At 43.8% G+C, this 23,545-nt stretch overlaps 1 protein-coding gene across 1 annotated transcript in view; it reads left to right on the top strand.

Moving 5' to 3' along the window:
• LOC115839187 (fer-1-like protein 4) overlaps positions 1-23,545 on the top strand; it is a 49,569-nt gene that overhangs the window by 16,019 nt on the left and 10,005 nt on the right. The window contains 18 exon segments of the mRNA XM_060285321.1: positions 5,664-5,763; positions 5,766-5,848; positions 6,830-6,982; positions 7,137-7,268; positions 7,488-7,551; positions 7,554-7,618; positions 7,743-7,916; positions 8,363-8,479; positions 8,574-8,735; positions 11,113-11,164; positions 11,167-11,328; positions 11,469-11,527; positions 11,616-11,747; positions 12,700-12,742; positions 12,833-12,933; positions 13,006-13,143; positions 13,250-13,321; positions 13,324-13,368. Coding sequence (XP_060141304.1) covers positions 5,664-5,763; positions 5,766-5,848; positions 6,830-6,982; positions 7,137-7,268; positions 7,488-7,551; positions 7,554-7,618; positions 7,743-7,916; positions 8,363-8,479; positions 8,574-8,735; positions 11,113-11,164; positions 11,167-11,328; positions 11,469-11,527; positions 11,616-11,747; positions 12,700-12,742; positions 12,833-12,933; positions 13,006-13,143; positions 13,250-13,321; positions 13,324-13,368 — 1,854 coding nt within the window.

Here is a 23,545-nt window from a genome sequence, read left to right as displayed (position 1 = left end):
TGGTTATTGACTTGAGATCTTTCTCTTCTTTTTTTTTATAAATTTATTTATTTATTTGTTTTTATTTTTGGCTGTGTTGGGTCTTGGTTGCTGCGCATGGGCTTTCTCTAGTTGAGGCAAGCGGGGGCTACTCTTTGTTGCAGTAGGTGGACTTCTCTTTGTCGTGGCTTCTCTTGTTGCAGAGCACGGGCTCTAGAGTGCAGGCTCAGTAGTTGTGGCGCATGGGCTTAGTTGCTTTGTGACATGTGGGATCTTCCTGGGCTAGAGATCGAACCTGTGTCCCCTGCATTGGCAGGCAGATTCTTAACCACTGTGCTACCAGGGAAGACCCTCTTTCTTCTTTTTATGTAGGCATTTATAGCTATAAATTTTCCTCTGAGCCCTATCTTTGCTGCATATCATAAGTTTTGCTGTTACATTTTCATTCACCTATAAGTATTTTCTAATTTCCTTTGTGATTTCTTCTTCGATGCAGTGTTTAAGAGTGTGTTGTTTAATTTTCACACATTTGTGAACTTTCTAGTTTTCTTTCTATTATTGATCTGTAGTTTCATTCCACTTTGGTCAAAAAAAGATACTTTGTATGATTTCAGTCTTTTAAAATGTATTATACTTGTTCTGTGACCTATATGGTCTATCCTGGAGAATGTTCTATGTGCATTTGAGAAGAATGTGTATTCTGCTGTTGGATGCATTGTTTATATATCTCTGTTAGGTCTAGTTGGTTTATAATGTTGTTCAAGTCCTCTGGTTCCTTAATGATCTTCTGTATAGGTGTTCTATCCACTATTGAAAGTGGTATATTGCAGCCTCCAATCACATGTTTTAATTCAATTATTTCCATCTGGCTCCAGTTTTCTTATGTTTGTTGAAATTATCCACTTTAAACTCTGTACTTTTCCCACTAGACCCTTTAGAATTTTTATCACAGTTATTTTAATATCGCTTTCTAATAATTCCCACATTTGGGTTATCTGTGGGTCTACTTCTATTGATTATTCTTGTCTTGACCATGGGTCACATTTTTTGCTTTTCCTATTCCTATAATTTTTCATTAGGTACCTGGAGTTTTGTATAAAAGAACAGTAGAGGCTAAAATAAATAATATCTCCAGAGAGTTTTGATGAAGTCTACTTTAACTAATTTTTCTGTTTTCTGTTACCTGTGTAAGAAAACTTTACTACCTCCAAGCCACAAAGATATTCTCCTATGCTTTTAGGAGAATAAAGATAGTCTCCTAAAAGTTTTATGGTTTTAGATTTTACATTTGGGTCTCTGACTGTTCTCAAGTTAGTCTTTGCATATGGTGTAACATATGGGTCAAAATCCTATTTTTAAAATATGGACATTGAGATAGTCTAGCACCATATGTTGAATAGATTTCTTTTTCCTGTTGAATTGCTTTGGCTTTTTAATTGAAAATCAAGAGATTGTATAAGTTCCTCTGTTGAATTTTTCATTTCAATCATTGCACATTTTTTTTGCTTTGTTTTGTTTTTCTAAAATTAATTAATTATTTTTGACTGCGTTGGGTCTTCGTTGCTGCACGTGGGCTTTCTCTAGTTGTGGTGAGCGGGTGCTACACTTCGTTGCAGTGTGCGGACTTCTCATTGTGGTGGCTTCTCTTATTGATGAGCACTGGCTCTAGGCATGTGGGCTTCAGTAGTTGTGGCACACAGGCTCAGTAGTTGTGGCTCGCAGGCTCTAGAGCGCAGGCTCAGTAGCTGTGGTGTATGGGCTTAGTTGCTCTGCAGCATGTGGGATCTTCCTGGACCAGGGCTTGAACCCCTGTCCCCTGCATTGGCAGGTGGATTCTTAACCACTGAGCCACCACGGAAGTCCCTGCACTTTTAATTTCTGTAAGTTCTTTTTTTTTCAAATCCGCTGTGTTATTTTTCACTGTTTATTATTCCCAGTAAGTATTTATCAGGTTTGTCTTTTGTTTCATTTAAGAATAGTAAGCAGAGCTGTTTTCATAATGTCAGATGATTCCAGTAGTCAGTTTTTGGGGGTTTGTTTTCACTCTCTGTTTCTGCTGATACTTCCTCATGGTTGTTTCCTTCTCTGCTTAGTTGCTTTAAACTGTGAACTATTCATTATAGTTTCCTCAAAAAATTATTTGTGGGACTTCTTTGAGTCCTGGAATAAAGGTACATTCTTCCAGAAAACATATGACTTTGCTTCTGCCTTTGATCACCTTAAACTGAAATTCGATGTTTAGCAACACCCAGGCACAGTGAAAAAAATTGGCTTGTGGTTATTCTTTTCAGGGACAATTTCCAACTTCGACTACACTCAGCCAGACAACTCTCTTTGTTGATCACTGGATGTGAGAAAGTGGGGCAGGTTCCATTATGGTTTATCTTTATCCTGAAGGTGTGATTCTCTGGGGTTCTAGTTTTTAAGGAGGGGAGATATCTCCTGTGAGACTCCTGTTCTGAATGGTATCTGAGCTCTTTATATTGTTTTTACTCACTGCCAGGTCATGAAAAGCTCAGGGTTGCCAGGTTTGGCAAATGCCCTTGTGGCAAAAGTTGCTGAAATGCTCTGTTAACTTCCCTGGATTCCTGTCTTCATTCAGGGCTTAGTATGATAATTCTTCATTCTTATTATCTCACCACTGCCTTTAATAAATATTTTAAAATATTTTTTCAAGTCATTTTAGTTGGTTTTAGTGAGAGGTAGGTCTTAATTCCTAGCTCATTATAATACTGGAGATGGAAGTCAGGCATGATGATTTTCTTTTTGATAATTTTTAAAAATATTTATTTTATTGAAGTGTAATTGATTTACAATGTTGTGTTAATTTCTGCTGTACAGCAAAGGGATTCATATATAAATATATATATACACACATATATTCAGATATGTGTGTGTGTGTATATATATATATATATATATATATTCTTTTTCATATTCTTTTCCATTATGGTTTATCACGGGATACTGAATATAGTTCCCCATGCTGTACAGTAAGACCTTGTTGTGTATCCATTCTATATATAATAGTTTGCATCTGCTAATCCCCAACCCCCAATCTATCTCTCCCCTACCCCCCCATTCCCTTGGCAACCACAAGTCTGTTCTCTATGTGTGTGTCTGTTTATGATTCATAAATAAGTTTATTTGTGCAGTATTTTAGATTCCACATAAAGGTGATATATGGTATTTGTCTTTCTCTTTCTGACTTACTTCACTTAGTATGATAATCTCTAGGTCCATCCATGTTGCTGCAAATGGCATTATTTCATTCTTTTTTATGGCTGAGTAGTATTCCATTGTATATGTATATCACATCTTCTTTATCCATTCATCTGTTGATGGACATTTAGGTCACTTCCATGACTTGACTATTGTGATTAGTGCTATTGTGAACATTGGGGTACATGTATCCTTTTGAATTAGAGTTTTGTCTGGATATATGCCCAGGAGTGGAATTGCTGGATCATATGGCAACTCTATTTTTAGTTTTTGAGGAACCTCCATACTGTTCTCCATAGTGGCTTCACCAATTTACATTCCCACCAACAGCATAGGAAGGTTTCCTTTTCTCCACACCCTCTCCAGCATCTGTTATTTGTAGATTTTTTAAATGATGGCCATTCTGACTGGTGTGAGGTGGTACCTCATTGTAATTTTGATCTGCATTTCTCTAATAATAGTGATGTTTGAGCATTTTTTCATGTGCCTGTTGGCCATCTGTATGTCTTTTTTGGAGAAATGTCTATTTAGGTCTTCTGCCCATTGGGTTGTTTGTTGTTTTTTGTTGTTGAGTTGTATGGTCTGTTTATATATTTTGGAAAGTAAGCCCTTGTTGGTCGCATCATTTGCAAATATTTTCTCATGGTCTGTTGGTTGTCTTTTCATTTTGTTTATGGTTTCCTTTGCTGTACAAAAGCTTGTAAGTTTGATTAGGTCCGATTTGTTTATTTTTGCTTTTATTTCTATTTCCTTGGGAGACTGACCTAAGAAAACATTGGTACAATTTATGCCAGAGAATGTTTTGCCTATGTTCTCTTCTAGGAGTTTTATGTTGTCCTGTCTTATATTTAAGTCTTCAAGCCATTTTGAGTTTATTTTTGTGTATGGTGTAACTTCATTGATTTACAAGGCATGATGATTTTTAAATAGGGGAAGGAGAGGGTCAGCTTTAGAGTGATCAGTTCTAGCTATTGCTTGTTTGCTTCCTCAATGATATTTGAAGTCCTATTTTATGCCAGGCTCTGTATGAGACCCTGGGGATCCACCCCTGTCATGTTTCTTGCCCTTTTGGGGCTTATGTTCTGGCGAGGGAGACAGATTATGCATCTTAAATGCATGAGAAAAATAATGATGATCTGTAGGTATTGCTAAAGAAGATGTTATAGAAGCTAAGGGGTCAGGGGAGAACCAGCTTACATAAGGTGGTCAGGGAAGACTTCTCTGCAGAGACAGCATTTAAACTGAGACCCAGAGGATGGTAGCAAGCCAGCTACTCATGAGAGAATGAGTTGGAAGGGAAGACTGAAGACAGGAAGACTGTCTCAGTTGTCTGGACAAGAGTGGACTGTCTTGATCTAAGAGAGTGGGGAAGGGGGACATTGGCAGGACTTGGTGATTAGATGTTGGAGGAGAAGGCTGACACCAGCTCAAATACTTAGCTGATGTGAATTGGCACACAGTGGGGATCACTGGGGAGAGAGCAGGTTGAGAGGAGGGAAAAGTAAGGAAATCAGGCTGACACAGGCTCCAACATGGTGAACCCTGAAGACCTTATGCTAAGCGAAAAAAAGCCAGTCACAAAAGGACAAATGATTCCACTCATATGAGGTACCCAGAGTAGTCAAACTCATAGAGAGAAAGTAGAGTGGTGATTGTCAGGGCTGGGAGAGGGAAATGGAAAGTTGGTGGGTTTTTGTGTTTTTTTCAGGCAAGGCTTTATTGGGGCCCCTGCTGCAGCTCGCTCCCCGAAGCGGGGCGAGCTTGTTCCTTATATGGGGTGAGGGTAGGGGTGTGTCTAGGGGTCGGGCCGGAGGGGCGGCTTAGGTGTTTTGCCCACCCCTTAGGTGGTGTGGTGTGCAGGGGGCATGCGCAGTACGCTGCTTTTGCTCCCGACCCCCTTGCTTTTGCTCCAGGCTCTTCAAAAGTGGCAGTTGGGGTTTTTGGTCTCTTTGTGTTTAATGGATACAGAGTGTCAGTTTTGCCATGAAGAAAGTTCTGGAGTGGGCGGTAGTGATGGCTACTGAGCCTGCGCTCTAGAGCCCGTGCTCCGCAACAAGAAAAGCCACCGCAATGAAAAGCCACCGCAATGAGAAGCCCGCGCACCACAACGAAGAGTAGCCCCCGCTTGCGGCAGCTAGGCAAAGCTCACGTGCAGCAACAAAGACCCAAGGCAGCCAAAAAAAAAAGTGAATGTCATACTGAACTGTACACTTAACAGTGGTTGAGATGGTAAATTTTACGTTATGTGTATTTTAACACAACTTAAAAAAGAGAGAGACCAGAAAATAAAAGTCAGGTTGGACTTTTGAGTCTGATGTGGCCTGTGGGGCATCCACAGGGGAGAGATGTCCAGGAGGCAGGTGGCCAGATGCATCTGGGGTTGGGGGGGAGGTCAGGGCTGGAGATGGACTTTGGTCCGTCCATCCAGTGGCAGCTGTGGGAGCAGGTGATCTCAACTCCAGATTCACCTCTGTAACCCAGTTCTCTGCCTGCAGCCCCAGCAATCCCTCCTGGATGTGCTGGTCTGGAAGCTCAGTGGGCGGCACCATGTGGCCTGGGCCCGGATCCCGCCCAGGATGTGCTGTTCTCTGTGGTGGAGGAGGAACGGGGCCGGGACTGTGGGAAGATCCAGAATCTGCTGCTCACAGTGGGGGGTCCTGGGGGCGAGGGTGCTGGGACTAGAATGGGCTGGGGCTCATAGGGCAGCACAGACATTGGTGTGGAGCCATGTGGAGCGCAACAGGGGTCCCCAAACTATTTATTTATTTGTTTATAATTTTTGGCCACGCCATGCTGCATGCGGGATCTTAGTTCCCTGACCAGGGATTGAACCCGTGCCCTCAGCAGAGAAAGTGTGGAGTCCTAACCACTGGACTGCCAGAGAATTCCCTCCAAACTATTTTTTTAAATTAAGTTTCCGGTCAAAAAGTTTTTAAATTTTATTCAATTAAAAAATGTTTTAATTAAAATTTTTTTAACTTTTAAAATTGTTTTAAAATTATTATTTTTTAAAGTGTACCAAACTCTTTTTAATTATCCAAAGTGCCAAAAGGAGATTGTGCCTTTACCCAGGTGAGCTTTGACGTGAGATAAACCCCAAATATTGTCATCTCTGGGCCTGAACTGGCCCTTTTGCTGACTAGGCTCTGACAGATGAGCAGGGTTATGAACATGGGAGTGTGACTAATTAGTTCCTTATAAGTACAGCTGATTTGGAGGCAAAAGATTAGTAAATGAGGTGTCCCTGGGAGAGACACCAGCAGGGTTCCCTAGTGGTGAGAAGCTGTGACCACAGGGGTAAGGGACAGGGAATCTAAATGTGTTGGGGATGAGGGGACAGATGGGTGAGGGTGGGGTAGGGGAGAGCAAGCTCAGAGCATAGTTTTGGGGTCTGGGGTCTGGGCTATAGGACGTGACAGTGTTGGGGCAGGAGGGATAGGGAATGAGAGGGAGTTTAAGGGTGATGGGGCATTGGATGGAGGGCATGAAGAGGGTGGGGTACAAGGAGTACTCTTTGGATTAAGGATCTGGTGATGCAGAGAGTAGGGGCCTGCCTTGGAGGAGCAAGATGGTTGGCCTAGCTGGGGTAATGAGAGGTGGTCCCTAACATGCTTCCTCCCCGCAGCAGGCACCTGGGGAAGCCGCTGGCGAGGTCCGTGCCAAGCTGGAGCTCTTCCTGGGGCTGGAGCTGGGCAAGCAAGCCAAGGCCTGCACCTCAGAGCTCCCCCCGGACCTGCTGCCTGAGCCCTCGGCTGGGCTGCCCCTTAGCCTGGACCGGGACTGGGAGTGCGGGGCGTGGGGCAGGCGGGCCCAGTTCTCTATTTGCCCGAGGTGTGGGGCTAGATGCTCAGCTGGGGGTTCGGATCAGAGGGGTCTGGGGTCAGGGACTCCAGTGGTCCCTGAGCTAACATGACCCCTTCCTTCTCTCCACCCCAGACTTCAGCTCCTTCCAGCTCCGGGCTCACTTGTACCAGGCCCGAGGTGTGCTGGCAGCAGATGACAGTGGGCTCTCGGACCCGTTCACTCGAGTCCTCATCTCTACCCAGTGCCAGACCACAGGGTTGAGGGCTGGGCTGGGATGCTGGTGGAGGGGCACTGGGAGACAAGGCGGGGTGGAGGCTGAGCTTTTTCCAAGACCCTAAGTCTCTCTTCCTGCCTTGGATTTTCAGGACAGGATACTGGATCAGACTGCCCTGATTTAGGGGGTGGCGTAGAACCAGAGGGTCTTAGGGGTAAGGAGTTCTTCTGACAACTGCTGTTGGCTCCTTCCCTGCATGGCCCTCAAGGTCCTGGAGCAGACGCTGAGCCCTCTGTAGGATGAACTCGTGGTGTTTGATCAGTTATTCGTGGACTGAGGGAGCACCTGCAGGAGGAGCCCCCACTAGTGATTGTCAATGTCTGTGACCACAATAAGTTTGTGAGTGCGGCCTGGGCTCCACCTGGGTTCCCACCCCCAAGGATCCCCTCTTCTTGTCTTGATGTGCCCTCCCCTGGTTCCTGAGCCTCTTCTACTTTTGTCTTCACTGCCCTGCTCCCCGAAGGACCCCTCTGTGTTCCTGGAAAGGAGGCTGGCCGCCCTAAGGGTAAAGCTGATGGAGGACCCTTACCAGCATCCTGAGTTGCAGTTCTTCCCCCTAAGGAAGGGGCCCTGGGCAGCCGGGGAGATCATCGCCACCTTTGAACTCATTGAACTGGACTACAGTAGTTGACTTGAGGTCAGAGTGCTGTGGTCTAGCTGGACACACCGTGGATCGCTTCTGCTATTTGTTTAGGTCATCCAGCTCCAGGGATGTGGGCATGTCCCAGGGTTACCCCTCCAACTCCCTTACCCCCAGAGAATGCAGGCTGCAGGTCTGTCCTGGGACCGCCTCATTGGACTCCTGACTCCAGGTAACACTTGAAGTAGACCTACCCTAGCTTCACCTTGCCAGGCCTCCAACCCCAGAGAACCCAAGCCTGGGTTGACCCTCATGCCTCAGACACCCATCCTCCTTCCTGTACATGGCTGTTTCCTGAGACACCTCCCTCCCATCAATCCAGCCTTGCCAGGTTCCTCTGGTTTTATATTTCACCAGCAGTCCTCCATTTCTTTTCCCCGAGCCCAGGCTTTCCCTCCTTTGGCCTGATTCCTCTTTGACCTCTGATCTCTTGCTACCTTCAGCCCTCAGTGCCTAGTGATGTGGAGCCCCAGGACCTGACCGCCCTGGTTGAGCCCCTCTCCGGACGCCTATCCCTGCCACCGCACGTGCGCCCGCTGCTTAGGGAGTTCCATGTTGAGGTAGCACCAGGCACTCACATCCTCCTCCCTTCCCTACACCTGGGTGTCCTTCAGTCAGGTACAGGCCCCTGAATCTCCCACTTCCCAACCCCAGGTACTGTTCTGGGGTCTGAGGGGCCTTGGCCGTGTGCATCTGTTTGAGGTGGAGCAGCCCCAGTTTGTGCTGGAGGTGGCCGGTTGGCGAGTGGAGTCCGAGGTCCTGACCAGTTACCGTGAGAACCCCAATTTCACTGAGCTCGTCAGGCATCTGACAGTGGTGAGGACATGGGCTGGAGGCCGGAAGTGCTGGGCTGAGAAATGAAAGAGGGCAGTGGGATGGTGAATTCCCGGCTGGTTATATTACATTAACCCAGGGGTCACCAGATTTTCTATAAAGCGCCAAATAGTAAATATTTTAGGCTTTGTGGGCCATGCAGTCTCAGTTGCAGTTACTCAACTCTGCCATCATAGCATGTAATCATCCATAGGCGACAAGGAAATGAATGAGTATGGCAGTTCCAATAAAACTTTATTTACAAAAACTGACAGCAGGCCAGATTTGGTTTACAGGCAATAATTGGCTGATCCCTGGATTAATTCAGGAACTGGTTGTGCTCTGTTGGCTCTGTTGATTGAGTGGATTAGCCAAAAGTCATGAAGTGTGAGTCCAAAGGAATCTGAGACACCAGGGGCCATGAAGACAAATACATTCTTTGTTTAATTTGTAATTACTGTACTCTAGTATGGGCTTTGGAGTCAAATTCTGGCAATGTCACTTAGGAGCCTGTCAAATCACTTGTCTGATTTGAGCTTTAGTTTTTCTGTTTGTTTGTTTAAAAAAGGGACAAAGGGTGCTATAAGGAGCCAATGAAAGAAAGGATCTTGGTGAAAGGGCTTTGTAAACTGAAGAGTGCTGTGCGGGGGCAAGGCGGGGACTGGGACAAAGCACAGTGGCTCCCGACTGCAAGGGGGAGCACAGCAACAGCAACAACAAAACGCAACACTATGTCATGACTCTGTTTCACATGCAGCAGTTTTCAGTTTGAAAACTTCATTGTGCTATAAGATGATGAAACTGAAAGCACTTTGCTCGCTGAACTTCTAGGGGGTGTTCCTCTCATTTCCCATTTCATAGTGCAAGTTGAGGAAAACACCCCTCTCTCCACTGTGCACCTGAAAAGAATGTGAATGCTTCGTTGTTGGGTGGAATGTTCTATATCAGATACCAGTCAGGTCAAGTTGGGTTGATAGTATTATTCAAGCTTTCCTAAAAAAAGCCTCCTTGGGAATTTTATGTCTAGTTGTTCTATCCATTATTGAGAATATGGTATTGAAGTTTCCAACTTTTGTTGAATTGTTTCTCCCTTTATTTTTTTGTCTTTTATTTTTATTTTTTTTTGCGGTACGCGGGCCTCTCACTGTTGTGGCCTCTCCCGTTGCGGAGCACAGGCTCCAGACGCGCAGGCTCAGCGGCCATGGCTCACGGGCCCAGCCGCTCTGCAGCATGTGGGATCTTCCCGGACCGGGGCACGAACCCGTGTCCCCTGCATCAGCAGGCGGACTCTCAACCACTGCGCCACCAGGGAAGCCCTATTTTTTTGTCTTTTTTTACTTGTATTTTCAGTTTTTGTTGTTAGGTGCATATATATTTATAATTGTTATAACTTCCTATGAATCGATCTGTTTATCATTATAAAATGTCCTTGTTTGTCTCTAGTTTGTCTCTCTTTTTTGTCTTAAAGACTATTTGTCTGATAATATAGCTACTCTAGTTCTCTATGGTTAGTATTTGCATGGCATATGTTTCCCCATCCTTTTACCTTCAACCTATATGTATCTCACGAAAGAGCATCTCTTAAACAGCATGTAGTTGCATCTTTTTTTAAATCCGTTTGACAATCTCTGTCTTTGAACTGTTTAATACAGTCACATTTGATGTTATTATTGATATGGTTGGATTTACATTTGCCTCTTTGCTATTTGTTTTCTATAAGTCTCATATTTTTCGTTCTTCCTTTACTGCCTTCTTTTGTATTACATAGATATTTGTTAGTATATTGCTTTAATTCCTTAGTTGATATTTACTTAGTAGCTGCTCTAGGAATTACAGTATGCATACTGATTTTTCACAATCTATTTCAGATTAATACTCATTTAGTTCCAGTAAAATAGAAATACTTTTCTCCATTATAACTCCATTCATTCCTCCCCCCTTTTGTGCTGTAACTGTCACATATATGTAAAATAAAGCCAACAATACAGTATTATAACTGTTGTCCCTGCCCCCCGCTTAGGATCCATTGATAGATATAGAATTTCTGGATTAAAGAGCATACGTAGTTTTATGGTTCTAAATCTATATTAGCAAACTGAGCATTGGTCCTTTACATAATGATAATAACAACAACAACCTCATATTTCTGATGGCGCTTTGTAGGTTCCAAAGAATTTTTGTACTGTTATATCATTTGATCCAATAGTCTTTCCAGTCCAGGATTGTGTCCCCTTTTTAGCTGGGAAATGGGTTCAGAAAGCAATGACTCACCAGAGATGACTCAGTGAGGCTGTGGGCTTTGAATGCGTATTTAGCTACACCGTTTTCTCATCTATCTCTGCTGCTGCCTCTCCTCCCTCCACAGTCTGCAGAGACACAGGTCCTCTCTCCCTACCCCCAGGACTTGCCAGAGCAGCCTTATCTGCAGCCCCCCTCAGCATCCTGGTGATTGAGCGCTGGGCCTTTGGCTGCACAGTGCTCGTGGGTTCCCACATTGTCCCCCATGTGCTGAGAGTCACACTCTGGAGTCAAGAGGATCCCCCTGAGGGGGAAGGAGAGGAGGAGACAGGGGACCTGGTGCCCAAGGTACCTCAAGGTAGGGGGCTTTCCCCTTAGGGGCCACCAGACAGAAGTCCATCTGGTTCCTGGCTGAGATGGCTCCAGGGGACCCTCCAGTGGAGCACTGAGTCTGGCTTTTACTTACCTGACCTCCTGGTGTCTTTTATCCCCTCTCAGAACAGAGGTCCCGGGATCCCTTCTTGGCTGAAGTGGGGATACTCAGGCGGCTCCTAAAGGTGATGGAGTATGGGGGATGGGTGGAGAAGGGACTGGCGGGGCTTGGCGTGGTGCTAGGTTAGAGGTGCTGAGTTCTTGCTCCCTCAGGCTCCTCTGAAGAAGCTCCCTCTGGGAGGCCTCCTGAATCAAGGCCCAGAGCTGGAGGAGGACATCCCAGATCCTGAAGAGCTCGACTGGTGGTCCAAGTACTATGCATCTCTGCAGGAGCTCCAGGGGCAGGTGGGAGCAGAGCAGGCTTCTGCGGGTTGAGGGGCTGGAGACAGAGGAGGGTAAATGGTAAGAAGAAGGATCTCATCAAACATGGAGCTCTACAGTTTTTCAGAACTCTTTGTTACAGCCATCTTTTCTCATCTTCACAACAATTTGAGAAGCTGGGGATTATTAACTCCATTATCTGGCGCTGTCTTGTCCAACAGAAATATCGTGTGAGCCACATATGTAATTTTAACTTTTGTAGTAGCCACATTAAAAAAAAGTAAAAGGAAACAGATGAAAATGATTTTAATAATATATTTTATTTAACCTAGTATATCTATAGTATCATTTCAAGAAGTAACCATTATAAACAATTAATAGTGAGATTTTTTTAATTAATAGATTTATTTTATTTATTTATTTATGGCTGTGTTGGGTCTTTGTTGCTGCGCGTGGGCTTTCTCTAGTTGTGGTGAGCGGGGGCTATTCTTTGTTGCGGTACGAGGGCTTCTCATTGCGGTGGCTTCTCTTGCTGCGCAGCATAGGCTCTGGAGCGCAGGCTCAGTAGTTGTGGCACACAGGCTTAGTTGCTCCGCGGCATGTGGGGTCTTCCCGGACCAGGACTCGAACCCGTGTCCCCTGCATTGGCAGGTGAATTCTTAACCACTGTGCCCCCAGGGAAAGCTCAATAATGAGATATTTTATAATCTTATTTTATACTAGTCTTTAAAATCTGGTGTGTAGTTTATGCTTCCAGCACATCTCAGTTTGGACCAGATGCATTTCAAGTGCTCAATAGCCACATGTACCTGGTGGTTACATATCAGGACTATAGGATAAACTAAGGCTTTGAAAATGCAAGTGGCTTACCAAGCTGGAACTTGAGCTAAAGTTTTCCAACTCCCTATCCTGGAAAAGGGGTAGATTAAGGAGGTAAAGGGTAGGGAAGAATCTTTGACCTGCGCTTTGATTTCAGACCAACTTTGATGAGGATGAAATGGATGATGTTGGGGATTCAGGTAAGAGATTGGCTTTCTTGTTTTTCCTCTTTGTTTCTCCCTCCCTCCCCCACACCAGTATTTCTAATGGGGCATTTCTGCTGTTCCCAGATGGGGGCAATCTCCTTTCTGTGGATGAGGAAGCCCAAGACCAGGGTAAGGCTGAAGTCAAAGGCTCTGTGTCCCAGAAAAAAGCAATCACCACTCTGAAGGTGACTGGGTGTTGCAAGAGGGGATTCTGCTCGGATTCTGGACGAGCTGTCACTGAGGCCCTCGCCTTTCAGATTTACAACAGCTCCCTGGAAGAAGAGTTTAACCACTTTGAAGACTGGCTGAATGTGTTTCCCCTGTATCGAGGGCAAGGAGGTCAGGATGGAGATGGAGAGGAAGAAGGGTCTGGAAACCTTGTGGGCAAGTTCAAGGTATGTTTCGGGAAGGAATGGGGGACCAGGGAGCACAAGTGGGGATGCAGGAAGAAGACTGTCTTACCAGTGTTTTTTCTGCTCCATACCCCCCCATCCCACCCAGGGCTCCTACCTCATTTACCCTGAATCAGAGGCAGTGTCCTTCTCTGATCCCCAGATCTCCAGGGGGATCCCACACAGAATCGGCCCATCAAGCTCCTAGTCAGAGTATATGTTGTAAAGGTGAGCATCCATTGGCCTGGCACGCCTCTAACTCCGGCAAAGGTAATGTACACAAAACCTACAGACTGAAGGGATCAGAGTCCAGCTTTTTCATTTTTCAGATGGGAAATCTTAGGCACAAACTTAAGAGACTTCGCAGGGTTACACATCTTGCTCACGGCAGAACCTGAATTTAGAGCTTAGATCCCCTAATTCCTTATTTGTAGTTCTAGTCTCATAGAATGGGGAGTATAATTCCAGGAAGGGCACAACTCTGTAAAGCTTTGTGATGGCCTGTCATCAAATACCTTTGTACAGGTCCTCCCATTGCTGCAGTTTTCATACAGTGCTCAACAGGGCCCTGCAGTTTCCTTAAAGGCATCTCAGGGAGTGAGAGGGGAATGAGTGGGTTGCTACCCCTTCACTCCCGGCACAGAGCAGATGCTGTACTTTTATCTAGTTTAAATATAGGCATTCTGACTAAGATGTAATTTCAAGAAACATTCTGTGGCACTCTTCTACCATAATGTAAGCATCCTAGTGCATACATCAGATAGTAGACATCATCTGGACCTTCTACTTCTAGCAACATTGCAGACCAGATGGTCTGAAATAAATTCTTGATATAATAGATCTAGAAATGCTAGATAAACAATCTTTTAAACAAATGCTAAGCTCATAAGAAAGGGAATTCCCAATGGGCCAAAATGAGAAAACAGCAGGAATCCCTGAACAAGCCCTGAAGTCAGATTCTCTTGAGAGGATTTGTCCATACCTGGACCCCAAGCCTTAGGTTCTAATATCTAATAGCCTATACAAGGTGGGAGACACAACCAAGACCCTTGCTCGAAGCAGCACCCAGGAAGGGCTCTACTCTCAGTGAAAGGTGGGCAAGAGGAAGCCCACCCACTGGGAAAGAAGCCTGTAAGGTAAATGGTCTATCTCAGCCTCTGTTCCAATTGGGGGAAATAGAAAAAATGTCTTCCCTGAGGATTTACTATTAGAGTTTTGCCCTCACATTGATTTAAGACTTGAATTTTTATTATCTGCTTAGTCCACAAAACTCAAAGTTGAGAGATTGGCTTAAAGTAGTCCCAAATCAGGCTTCACAGACTTCCCTAGATTTAGATAACCAAATTTGGGTTCACAGTCCCAAATTATAAAATATATAAGAAAACAATCTCAGGAAAATTTGTCAGAAAGACACAACACAAAAGAGAATTAGATTTCTAAGGGCTTTGGATGTTAGAATTTTCAAATATTAGAAATATAAAACAGCTTAAAATTACTTCACAGTTTAAAACAGTTTAAAATGATTTCACACGCAGAGAACAAAAGGCTATAAAAATTGGGCAGATTTGAAAATAATAAAATAAAATTTCTAAAGATGGAAGACCATTAAAAATCAAATCTTATTAAATGCCCATACATAGCAGAAGGGTTGAATAAACTGTGCTATGTCCGTACAACAGAGTACTATGCAGCTGTAAAATAAAATGAAGAAGATTTCTGTCAACTGATACGAAGTATTTTTAGATTCCACATATAAGTGATATCATATGGTATTTGTCTTTCTCTTTCTGACTTATTTCACTTAGTATGATAATCTCTAGGTCCATCCATGTTGCTGCAAATAGCATTATTTCATTTTTTTTATGGCTGGGTATTATTCCATTGTATATATGTACCACATCTTCTTTATCCATTCATCTGTCGATGGGCATTTAGGTGGCTTCCATGTCTTGGCTATCATGAGTAGTGCTGCTATGAACATAGGGGTGCATGTATCTTTTTTTGGTTATATTTTATTTATTTATTTACTTGTTATTATTTTTTTGGCTGCACTGTGCGACATGCAGGATCTTATTTCCCTGACCAGGGATCGAACCTGTACCCCCTACAGTGGAAGCGCAGAGTCCTAACCACCGGACCACCAGGGAATTCCCTGTATCTTTTTTTTTTTAATTTTATTTATTTTATTTTTGGCTGCATTGGGTCTTTGTTGCTGCGCGTGGGCTTTCTCTAGTTGTGGCAAGTGGGGGCTACTCTTTGTTGCGGTGCGCAGGATTCTCATTGTGGTGGCTTCTCTTGTTGTGGAGCACAGGCTCTAGGTGCACAGGCTCAGTAGTTGTGGCACATGGGCTTAGTTGCTCCACAGCATGTGGGATCTTCCCGGACCAGAGCTTGAACCCGTGTCCCCTGCATTGGCAGGCAGATTCTTAACCACTGTGCCACCAGGGAAGCCCTCCCTGTATGTTTCTGAATTATAGTTTTTTCAGGATACATGCCCAGGAGTGGGATTGCTGGATCATATGGCAACTCTATTTTTAGTGTTTTGAGGAATCTTCATACTGTTAAAAACACCTTTTAGGACTTCCATGGTGGCACAGTGGTTAAGAATCCATCTGCCAATGCAGGGGAGATGGGTTTGAGCCCTGGTCCGGGAAGATCCCACATGCCGCAGAGCAGCTAAGCCTGTGCGCCACAACTACTGAGCTCACATGCCACAACTACTGAAGCCCACGTGCCTAGAGCCCGTGCTCTGCCACAAGAGAAGCCACCACAATGAGAAGCCCACGCACCACAACGAAGAGTAGCTCCTGCTTGCCGCAAGTAGAGAAAGTCCGTGCACGGCAATGAAGGCCCAATGCAGCCAAAAATAAAATATAAATAAGTAAATAAATTTATTATTTTTTTCATTTTAACATCTTTACTGGAGTATAATTGCTTTACAATGGTATGTTAGTTTCAGCTTCACAACAAAATGAATCAGTTATATATATACATATGTTCCCATATCTCTTCCCGCTTGCGTCTCCCTCCCTTCCACCCTCCCTATCCCAGCCCTCCAGGCGGTCACAAAGCACCGAGCTGATCTCCCTGTGCTATGCGGCTGCTTCCCACTAGCTATCTACCTTACGTTTGGTAGTGTATATATGTCCATGCCTCTCTCTCGCTTTGTCACAGTTTACCCTTCCCCCTCCCCATATCCTCAAGTCCATTCTCTAGTAAGTCTGTGTCTTTATTCCTATTTCACCCCTAGGTTCTTCATGACATTTTTTTCCCTTATATTCCATACATATGTGTTAGCATACGGTATTTGTCTCTCTCTTTCTGACTTACTTCACTCTGTATGACAGACTCTAGGTCTATCCACCTCATTACAAATAGCTCAATTTCGTTTCTTTTTATGGCTGAGTAATATTCCATTGTATATATGTGCCACATCTTCTTTATCCATTCATCCAATGATGGACACTTAGGTTGTTTCCATCTCTGGGCTATTGTAAATAGAGCTGCAATGAACATTTTGGTACATGATGCTTTTTGAATTATGGTTTTCTCAGGGTATATGCCTAGTAGTGGGATTACTGGGTCATATGGTAGTTCTATTTGTAGTTTTGTTTTGTTTTGTTTTGTTTTTTGCGGTACGCGGGCTTCTCACTGCTGTGGTCTCTCTCGTCGCAGAGCACAGGCTCTGGACGCGCAGGCTCAGCGGCCATGGCTCACGGGCCCAGCCGCTCCACGGCATGTGGGATCTTCCCAGACTGGGGCACGAACCCGTGTCCCCTGCATCGGCAGTTGGACTCTCAACCACTGCGCCACCAGGGAAGCCCTATTTGTAGTTTTTTAAGGAACCTCCATAGTGTTCTCCACAGTGGCTGTATCAATTTACATTCCCACCAACAGTGTAAGAGGGTTCCCTTTTCTCCACACCCTCTCCAGCATTTATTGTTTCTAGATTTTTTGATGATGGCCATTCTGACTGGTGTGAGATGATATCTCATTGTAGTTTTGATTTGCATTTCTCTAATGATTAGTGATGTTGAGCATTCTTTCATGTGTTTGTTGGCAATCTGTATATCTTCTTTGGAGAAATGTCTATTTAGGTCTTCTGCCCATTTTTGGATTGGGTTGTTTGTTTTTTTGTTATTAAGCTGCATGAGCTGCTTATAAATTTTGGAGATCAATCCTTTGTCAGTTGCTTCATTTGCAAATATTTTCTCCCATTCTGAGGGTTGTCTTTTGGTCTTGTTTATGGTTTCCTTTGCTGTGCAAAAGATTTTAAGTTTCATTAGGTCCCATTTGTTTATTTTTGTTTTTATTTCCATTTCTCTAGGAGGTGGGTCAAAAAGGACTTTGCTGTGATTTATCTCATAGAGTGTCCTGCCTATCTTTTCCTCTAAGAGTTTGATAGTTTCTGGCCTTACATTTAGGTCTTTAATCCATTTTGAGCTTATTTTTGTGTATGGTGTTAGGGAGTGATCTAATCTCATACTTTTACATGTAGCTGTCCAGTTTTCCCAGCACCACTTATTGAAGAGGCTGTCCTTTCTCCACTGTACATTCCTGCCTCCTTTATCAAAGATAAGGTGACCATATGTGCGTGGGTTTATCTCTGGGCTTTCTATCCTGTTCCATTGATCTATATTTCTGTTTTTGTGCCAGTACCATACTGTCTTGATTACTGTAGCTTTGTAGTACAGTCTGAAGTCAGGAAGCCTGATTCCTCCAGCTCCATTTTTCGTTCTCAAGATTGCTTTGGCTATTTGGGGTCTTTTGTGTTTCCATACAAATTGTGAAATTTTTTGTTCTAGTTCTGTGAAAAATGCCAGTGGTAGTTTGAATAGGGATTGCATTGAATCTGTAGATTGATTTGGGTAGTAGAGTCATTTTCACAATGTTGATTCTTCCAATCCAAGAACATGGTATATCTCTCCATCTATTTGTATCATCTTTAATTTCTTTCATCAGTGTCTTATAATTTTCTGCATACAGGTCTTTTGTCTCCTTAGGTAGGTTTATTCCTAGATATTTTATTCTTTTTGTTGCAATGGTAAATGGGAGTGTTTTCTTGATTTCACTTTCAGATTTTTCATCCTTAGTGTATAGGAATGCCAAAGATTTCTGTGCATTAATTTTGTATCCTGCTACTTTACCAAATTCATTGATTAGCTCTAGTAGTTTTCTGGTAGCATCTTTAGGATTCTCTATGTATAGTATCATGTCATCTGCAAATAGTGACAGCTTTACTTCTTCTTTTCCGATTTGGATTCCTTTTATTTCCTTTTTTTCTCTGATTGCTGTGGCTAAAACTTCCCAAACTATGTTGAATAAGAGTGGTGAGAGTGGGCAACCTTGTCTTGTTCCTGATCTTAGAGGAAATGCTTTCAGTTTTTCACCATTGAGGACAATGTTGGCTGTGGGTTTGTCATATATGGCCTTTATTATGTTGAGGAAAGTTCCCTCTATGCCTACTTTCTGCAGGGTTTTTATCATAAATTGGTGTTGAATTTTGTCAAAAGCTTTCTCTGCATCTCTTGAGATGATCATATGGTTTTTCTCCTTCAGTTTGTTAATATGGTGTATCACGTTGATTGATTTGCGTATATTGAAGAATCCTTGCATTCCTGGAATAACCCCCACTTGATCATGGTGTGTGATCCATTTAATGTGCTGTTGGATTCTGTTTGCTAGTATTTTGTTGAGGATTTTTGCATCTATGTTCATCAGTGATATTGGCCTGTAGTTTTCTTTCTTTGTGACATCCTTGTCTGGTTTTGGTATCAGGGTGATGGTGGCCTCGTAGAATGAGTTGGGGAGTGTTCCTCCCTCTGCTATATTTTGGAAGAGTTTGAGAAGGATAGGTGTTAGCTCTTCTCTAAATGTTTGATAGAATTCGCCTGTGAAGCCATCTGGTCCTGGGCTTTTGTTTGTTAGAAGATTTTTAATCGCAGTTTCAATTTCAGTGCTTGTGATTGGTCTGTTCATATTTTCTATTTCTTCCTGATTCAGTCTTGGCAGGTTGTGCCTTTCTAAGAATTTGTCCATTTCTTCCAGGTTGTCCATTTTATTGGCATAGAGTTGCTTGTAGTAATCTCTCATGATCTTTTGTATTTCTGCAGTGTCAATTGTTACTTCTCCTTTTTCATTTCTAATTCTACTGATTTCAGTCTTCTCCCTTTTTTTCTTGATGAGTCTGGCTAATGGTTTATCAATTTTGTTTATCTTCTCAAAGAACCAGCTTTTAGTTTTATTGATCTTTGCTATCATTTCCTTCGTTTCTTTTTCATTTATTTCTGATCTGATTTTTATGATTTCTTTCCTTCTGCTAAGTTTGGGGTTTTTTTGTTCTTCTTTCTCTAATTGCTTTAGGTGCAAGTTTAGGTTGTTTATTCGAGATGTTTCCTGTTTCTTTTTTTTTTGCGGTACGTGGACCTCTCACTGCTGTGGCCTCTCCCGTCGCGGAGCACAGGCTCCGGACGCACAGGCTCAGCGGCCATGGCTCACGGGACCAGCTGCTCCGTGGCATGTGGGATCTTCCCGGACCAGGGCACGAACCCATGTCCCCTCCATCGGCAGGCGGACTCTCAACCACTGCGCCACCAGGGAAGCCCTGTTTCCTGTTTCTTAAGGTAGGATTGTATTGCTATAAACTTCCCTCTTAGAACTGCTTTTGCTGCATCCCATAGATTTTGAGTCGTCGTGTCTCCATTGTCATTTGTTTCTAGGTATTTTTTGATTTCCTCTTTGATTTCTTCAGTGATCACTTCGTTATTAAGTAGTGTATTGTTTAGCCTCCATGTGTTTGTATTTTTTACAGATCTTTTCCTGTAATTGATATCTAGTCTCATAGCATTGTGGTCGGAAAAGATACTTGATACAATTTCAATTTTCTTAAATTTACCAAGGCTTGATTTGTGACCCAAGATATGATCTATCCTGGAGAATGTTCCATGAGCACTAGAGAAAAATGTGTATTCTGTTGTTTTTGGATGGAATGTCCTATAAATATCAATTAAGTCCATCTTGTTTAATGTATCATTTAAAGCTTGGGTTTCCTTATTTATTTTCATTTTGGATGATCTGTCCATTGGTGAAAGTGGGGTGTTAAAGTCCCCTACTATGAATGTGTTACTGTCGATTTCCCCTTTTATGGCTGTTAGTATTTGCCTTATGTATTGAGGTGCTCCTATGTTGGGTGCATAAATATTTACAATTGTTATATCTTCTTCTTGGATCGATCCCTTGATCCTTATGTAGTGTCCTTCTTTGTCTCTTCTAATAGTCTTTATTTTAAAGTCTATTTTGTCTGATATGAGAATTGCTACTCCAGCTTTCTTTTGGTTTCCATTTGCATGAAATACCTTTTTCCATCCCCTTACTTTCAGTCTGTATGTGTCTCTAGGTCTGAAGTGGGTCTCTTGTAGACAGCAAATATATGCGTCTTATTTTTGTATCCATTCAGCCAATCTGTGTCTTTTGGTGGGAGCATTTAGTCCATTTACATTTAAGGTAATTATTGATATGTATGTTCCTATTCCTATTTTCTTAATTGTTTTGGGTTCGTTATTGTAGGTCTTTTCCTTCTTTTGTGTTTCTTGCCTAGAGAAGTTCCTTTAGCAGTTGTTGTATAGCTGGTTTGGTGGTGCTGAACTCTCTCAGCTTTTGCTTGTCTGTAAAGGTTTTAATTTCTCCATCAAATCTGAATGAGATCCTTGCTGGGTAGAGTAATCTTGGTTGCAGGTTTTTCTCTTTCATCACTTTCAATATGTCCTGCCACTCCCTTCTGGCTTGCAGAGTTTCTGCTGAAAGATCAGCTGTTAACCTTATGGGGATTCCCTTGTGTGTTATTTGTTGTTTTTCCCTTGCTGCTTTTAATATGTTTTCTTTGTATTTAATTTTTGACAGTTTGATTAATATGTGTCTTGGCGTATTTCTCCTTGGATTTATCCTGTATGGGACTCTCTGTGCTTCCTGGACTTGATTAACTATTTCCTTTCCCATATTAGGGAAGTTTTCAACTATAATCTCTTCAAATATTTTCTCAGTCCCTTTCTTTTTCTCTTCTTCTGGAACCCCTATAATTTGAATGTTTGTGTGTTTAATGTTGTCCCAGAGGTCTCTGAGACTGTTCTCAGTTCTTTTCATTCTTTTTTCTTTATTCTGCTCTGCATTAGTTATTTCCGCCATTTTATCTTCCAGGTCACTTATCCGTTCTTCTGCCTCAGTTATTCTATTGATCCCATCTAGAGTATTTTTCATTTCATTTATTGTGTTGTTCATCATTGTTTGTTTCATCTTTAGTTCTTCTAGGTCCTTGTTAAATGTTTCTTGCATTTTGTCTATTCTATTTCCAAGATTTTGGATCATCTTTACTATCATTATTCTGAATTCTTTTTCAGGTAGACTGCCTATTTCCTCTTCATTTGTTAGGTCTGGTGGGTTTTTATCTTGCTCCTTCATCTGCTGTGTGTTTTTCTGTCTTTTCATTTTGCTTATCTTACTGTGTTTGGGGTCTCCTTTTTGCAGGCTGCAGGTTTGTAGTTCCTGTTGTTTTTGGTGTCTGTCCCCAGTGGCTAAGGTTGGTTCAGTGGGTTGTGTAGGCTTCCTGGTGGAGGGGACTAGTGCCTGTGTTCTGGTGGATGAGGCTGGATCTTGTCCTTCTGGTGGGCAGGTCCATGTCTGGTGGTGTGTTTTGGGGTGTCTGTTGACTTATTATGATTTTGGGCAGCCTCTCTGCTAATGGGTGGTGTTGTGTTCCTGTCTTGCTAATTGTTTGGCATAGGATGTCCAGCACTGTAGCTTGCTGGTCGTTGAGTGAAGCTGGGTGCTGGTGTTGTGATGGAGATCTCTGGGATCTTTTCGCCGTTTGATATTATGTGCAGCTGGGAGGTCTCTTGTGGACCAGTGTCCTGAAGTTGGCTCTCCCACCTCAGAGGCACAGCACTAACTCCTGGCTGCAGCACCAAGAGCCTTTCATCCACACAGCTCAGAAGAAAAGGGAGAAAAAGTAGAAAGAAAGAATTACTAGAAGTAGAAAGAAAGAAAGAAAGGAGGGAGGGAGGGAGGGAGCAAGGAAGGAAGGAGGGAAGGAAGGAAAAAAAGAAAGAAAGAAGATAAAGTAAGATAAAATATAATAAAGTTATTAAAATAAAAAAATAATTATTAAGAGAAAAAAAACCCAAAAAACAAAAATACGGATGGATAGAACCCTGGAACAAACGGTGGAAGCAAAGCTATACAGACAAAATCTCACACAGAAGCATACACATACACACAAAAAAAGGAAAAGGGGAAAGAATAATAAATCTTGCTCTCAAAGTCCACCTCCTTAATTTGGGATGATTCATTGTCTATTCATGTATTCCACAGATGCAGGGTACATCAGGTTGATTGTGGAGCTTTAATCCGCTGCTTCTGCGGCTGCTGGGAGAGATTTCCCTTTCTCTTCTTTGTTCTCACAGCTCCCAGGGGCTCAGTTTTGGATTTGGCCCCGCCTATGCGTGTAGGACACCGGAAGGCGTCTGTTCTTTGCTTAGACAGGACGTGGTTAAAGGAGCCGCTGATTCGGAGGCTCTGGCTCACTCAGGCCGGGGGTAGGGAGGGTCACGGAGTGACCTGCAGCGGCAGAGGCCAGCGTGACGTTGCACCAGCCTGAGGCGCGCCGTGCGTTCTCCCGGGGTAGTTGTCCCTGGATCCCGGGACCCTGGCAGTGGCGGGCTGCAAGGCTCCCCGGAAGGGGTGTGTGGAATAGTGACCTGTGTCGCACACAGGCTTCTTGGTGGCGGCAGCAGCAGCCTTAGCGTCTCATGCCCGTCTCTGGGGTTCGCGCTTTTAGCCACGGCTCGCGCCCGTCTCTGGAGTTCCTTTAAGCGGCGCTCTTAATCCCCTCTCCTCGCGCACCAGGAAATAAAGAGGGAAGAAAAAGTCTCTTGCCTCTTCTGCAGGTCCAGACTTTTCCCCGGACTCCCTCCCGGCCAGCCGTGGCGCACTAACTCCCTGCAGCCTGTGTTCACGCTGCCAACCCCAGTCCTCTCCCTGCGCTCCGACCGAAGCCCCGCCCGCTCCGGCGGGGGAGCAGACAAGCCTCTCGGGCTGGTGAGTGCCGGTCGGCCCTGATCCTCTGCGCTGGAATCTCTCCGCTTTGCCCTCCGCACCCCTGTTGCTGTGCTCTACTCCGCGGCCCCGAAGCTCCCCCTCTCCGCCACCCGCAGTTTCCGCCCGCGAAGGGGCTTCCTAGTGTGTGGACACTTTTCATCCTTCACACCTCCCTCCCACTGGTGCAGGACCCGTCCCTATCCTTTTGTCTCTGTTTATTCTTTTTTCTTTTGCCCTGCCCAGGTACGTGGGGGGTTTCTTGCCTTTTGGGAGGTCTGAGGTCTTCTGCCAGCGTTCAGTAGGTTTTCTGTAGGAG

This window comes from Globicephala melas, chromosome 15 (assembly GCF_963455315.2).
Source record: "Globicephala melas chromosome 15, mGloMel1.2, whole genome shotgun sequence".
In the NCBI taxonomy this organism is placed as follows: Eukaryota; Metazoa; Chordata; class Mammalia; order Artiodactyla; family Delphinidae; genus Globicephala; species Globicephala melas.
The sequence above is the reverse complement of the archived record's forward strand: the minus strand, read 5'-3'. Positions and strand labels throughout refer to the sequence as shown.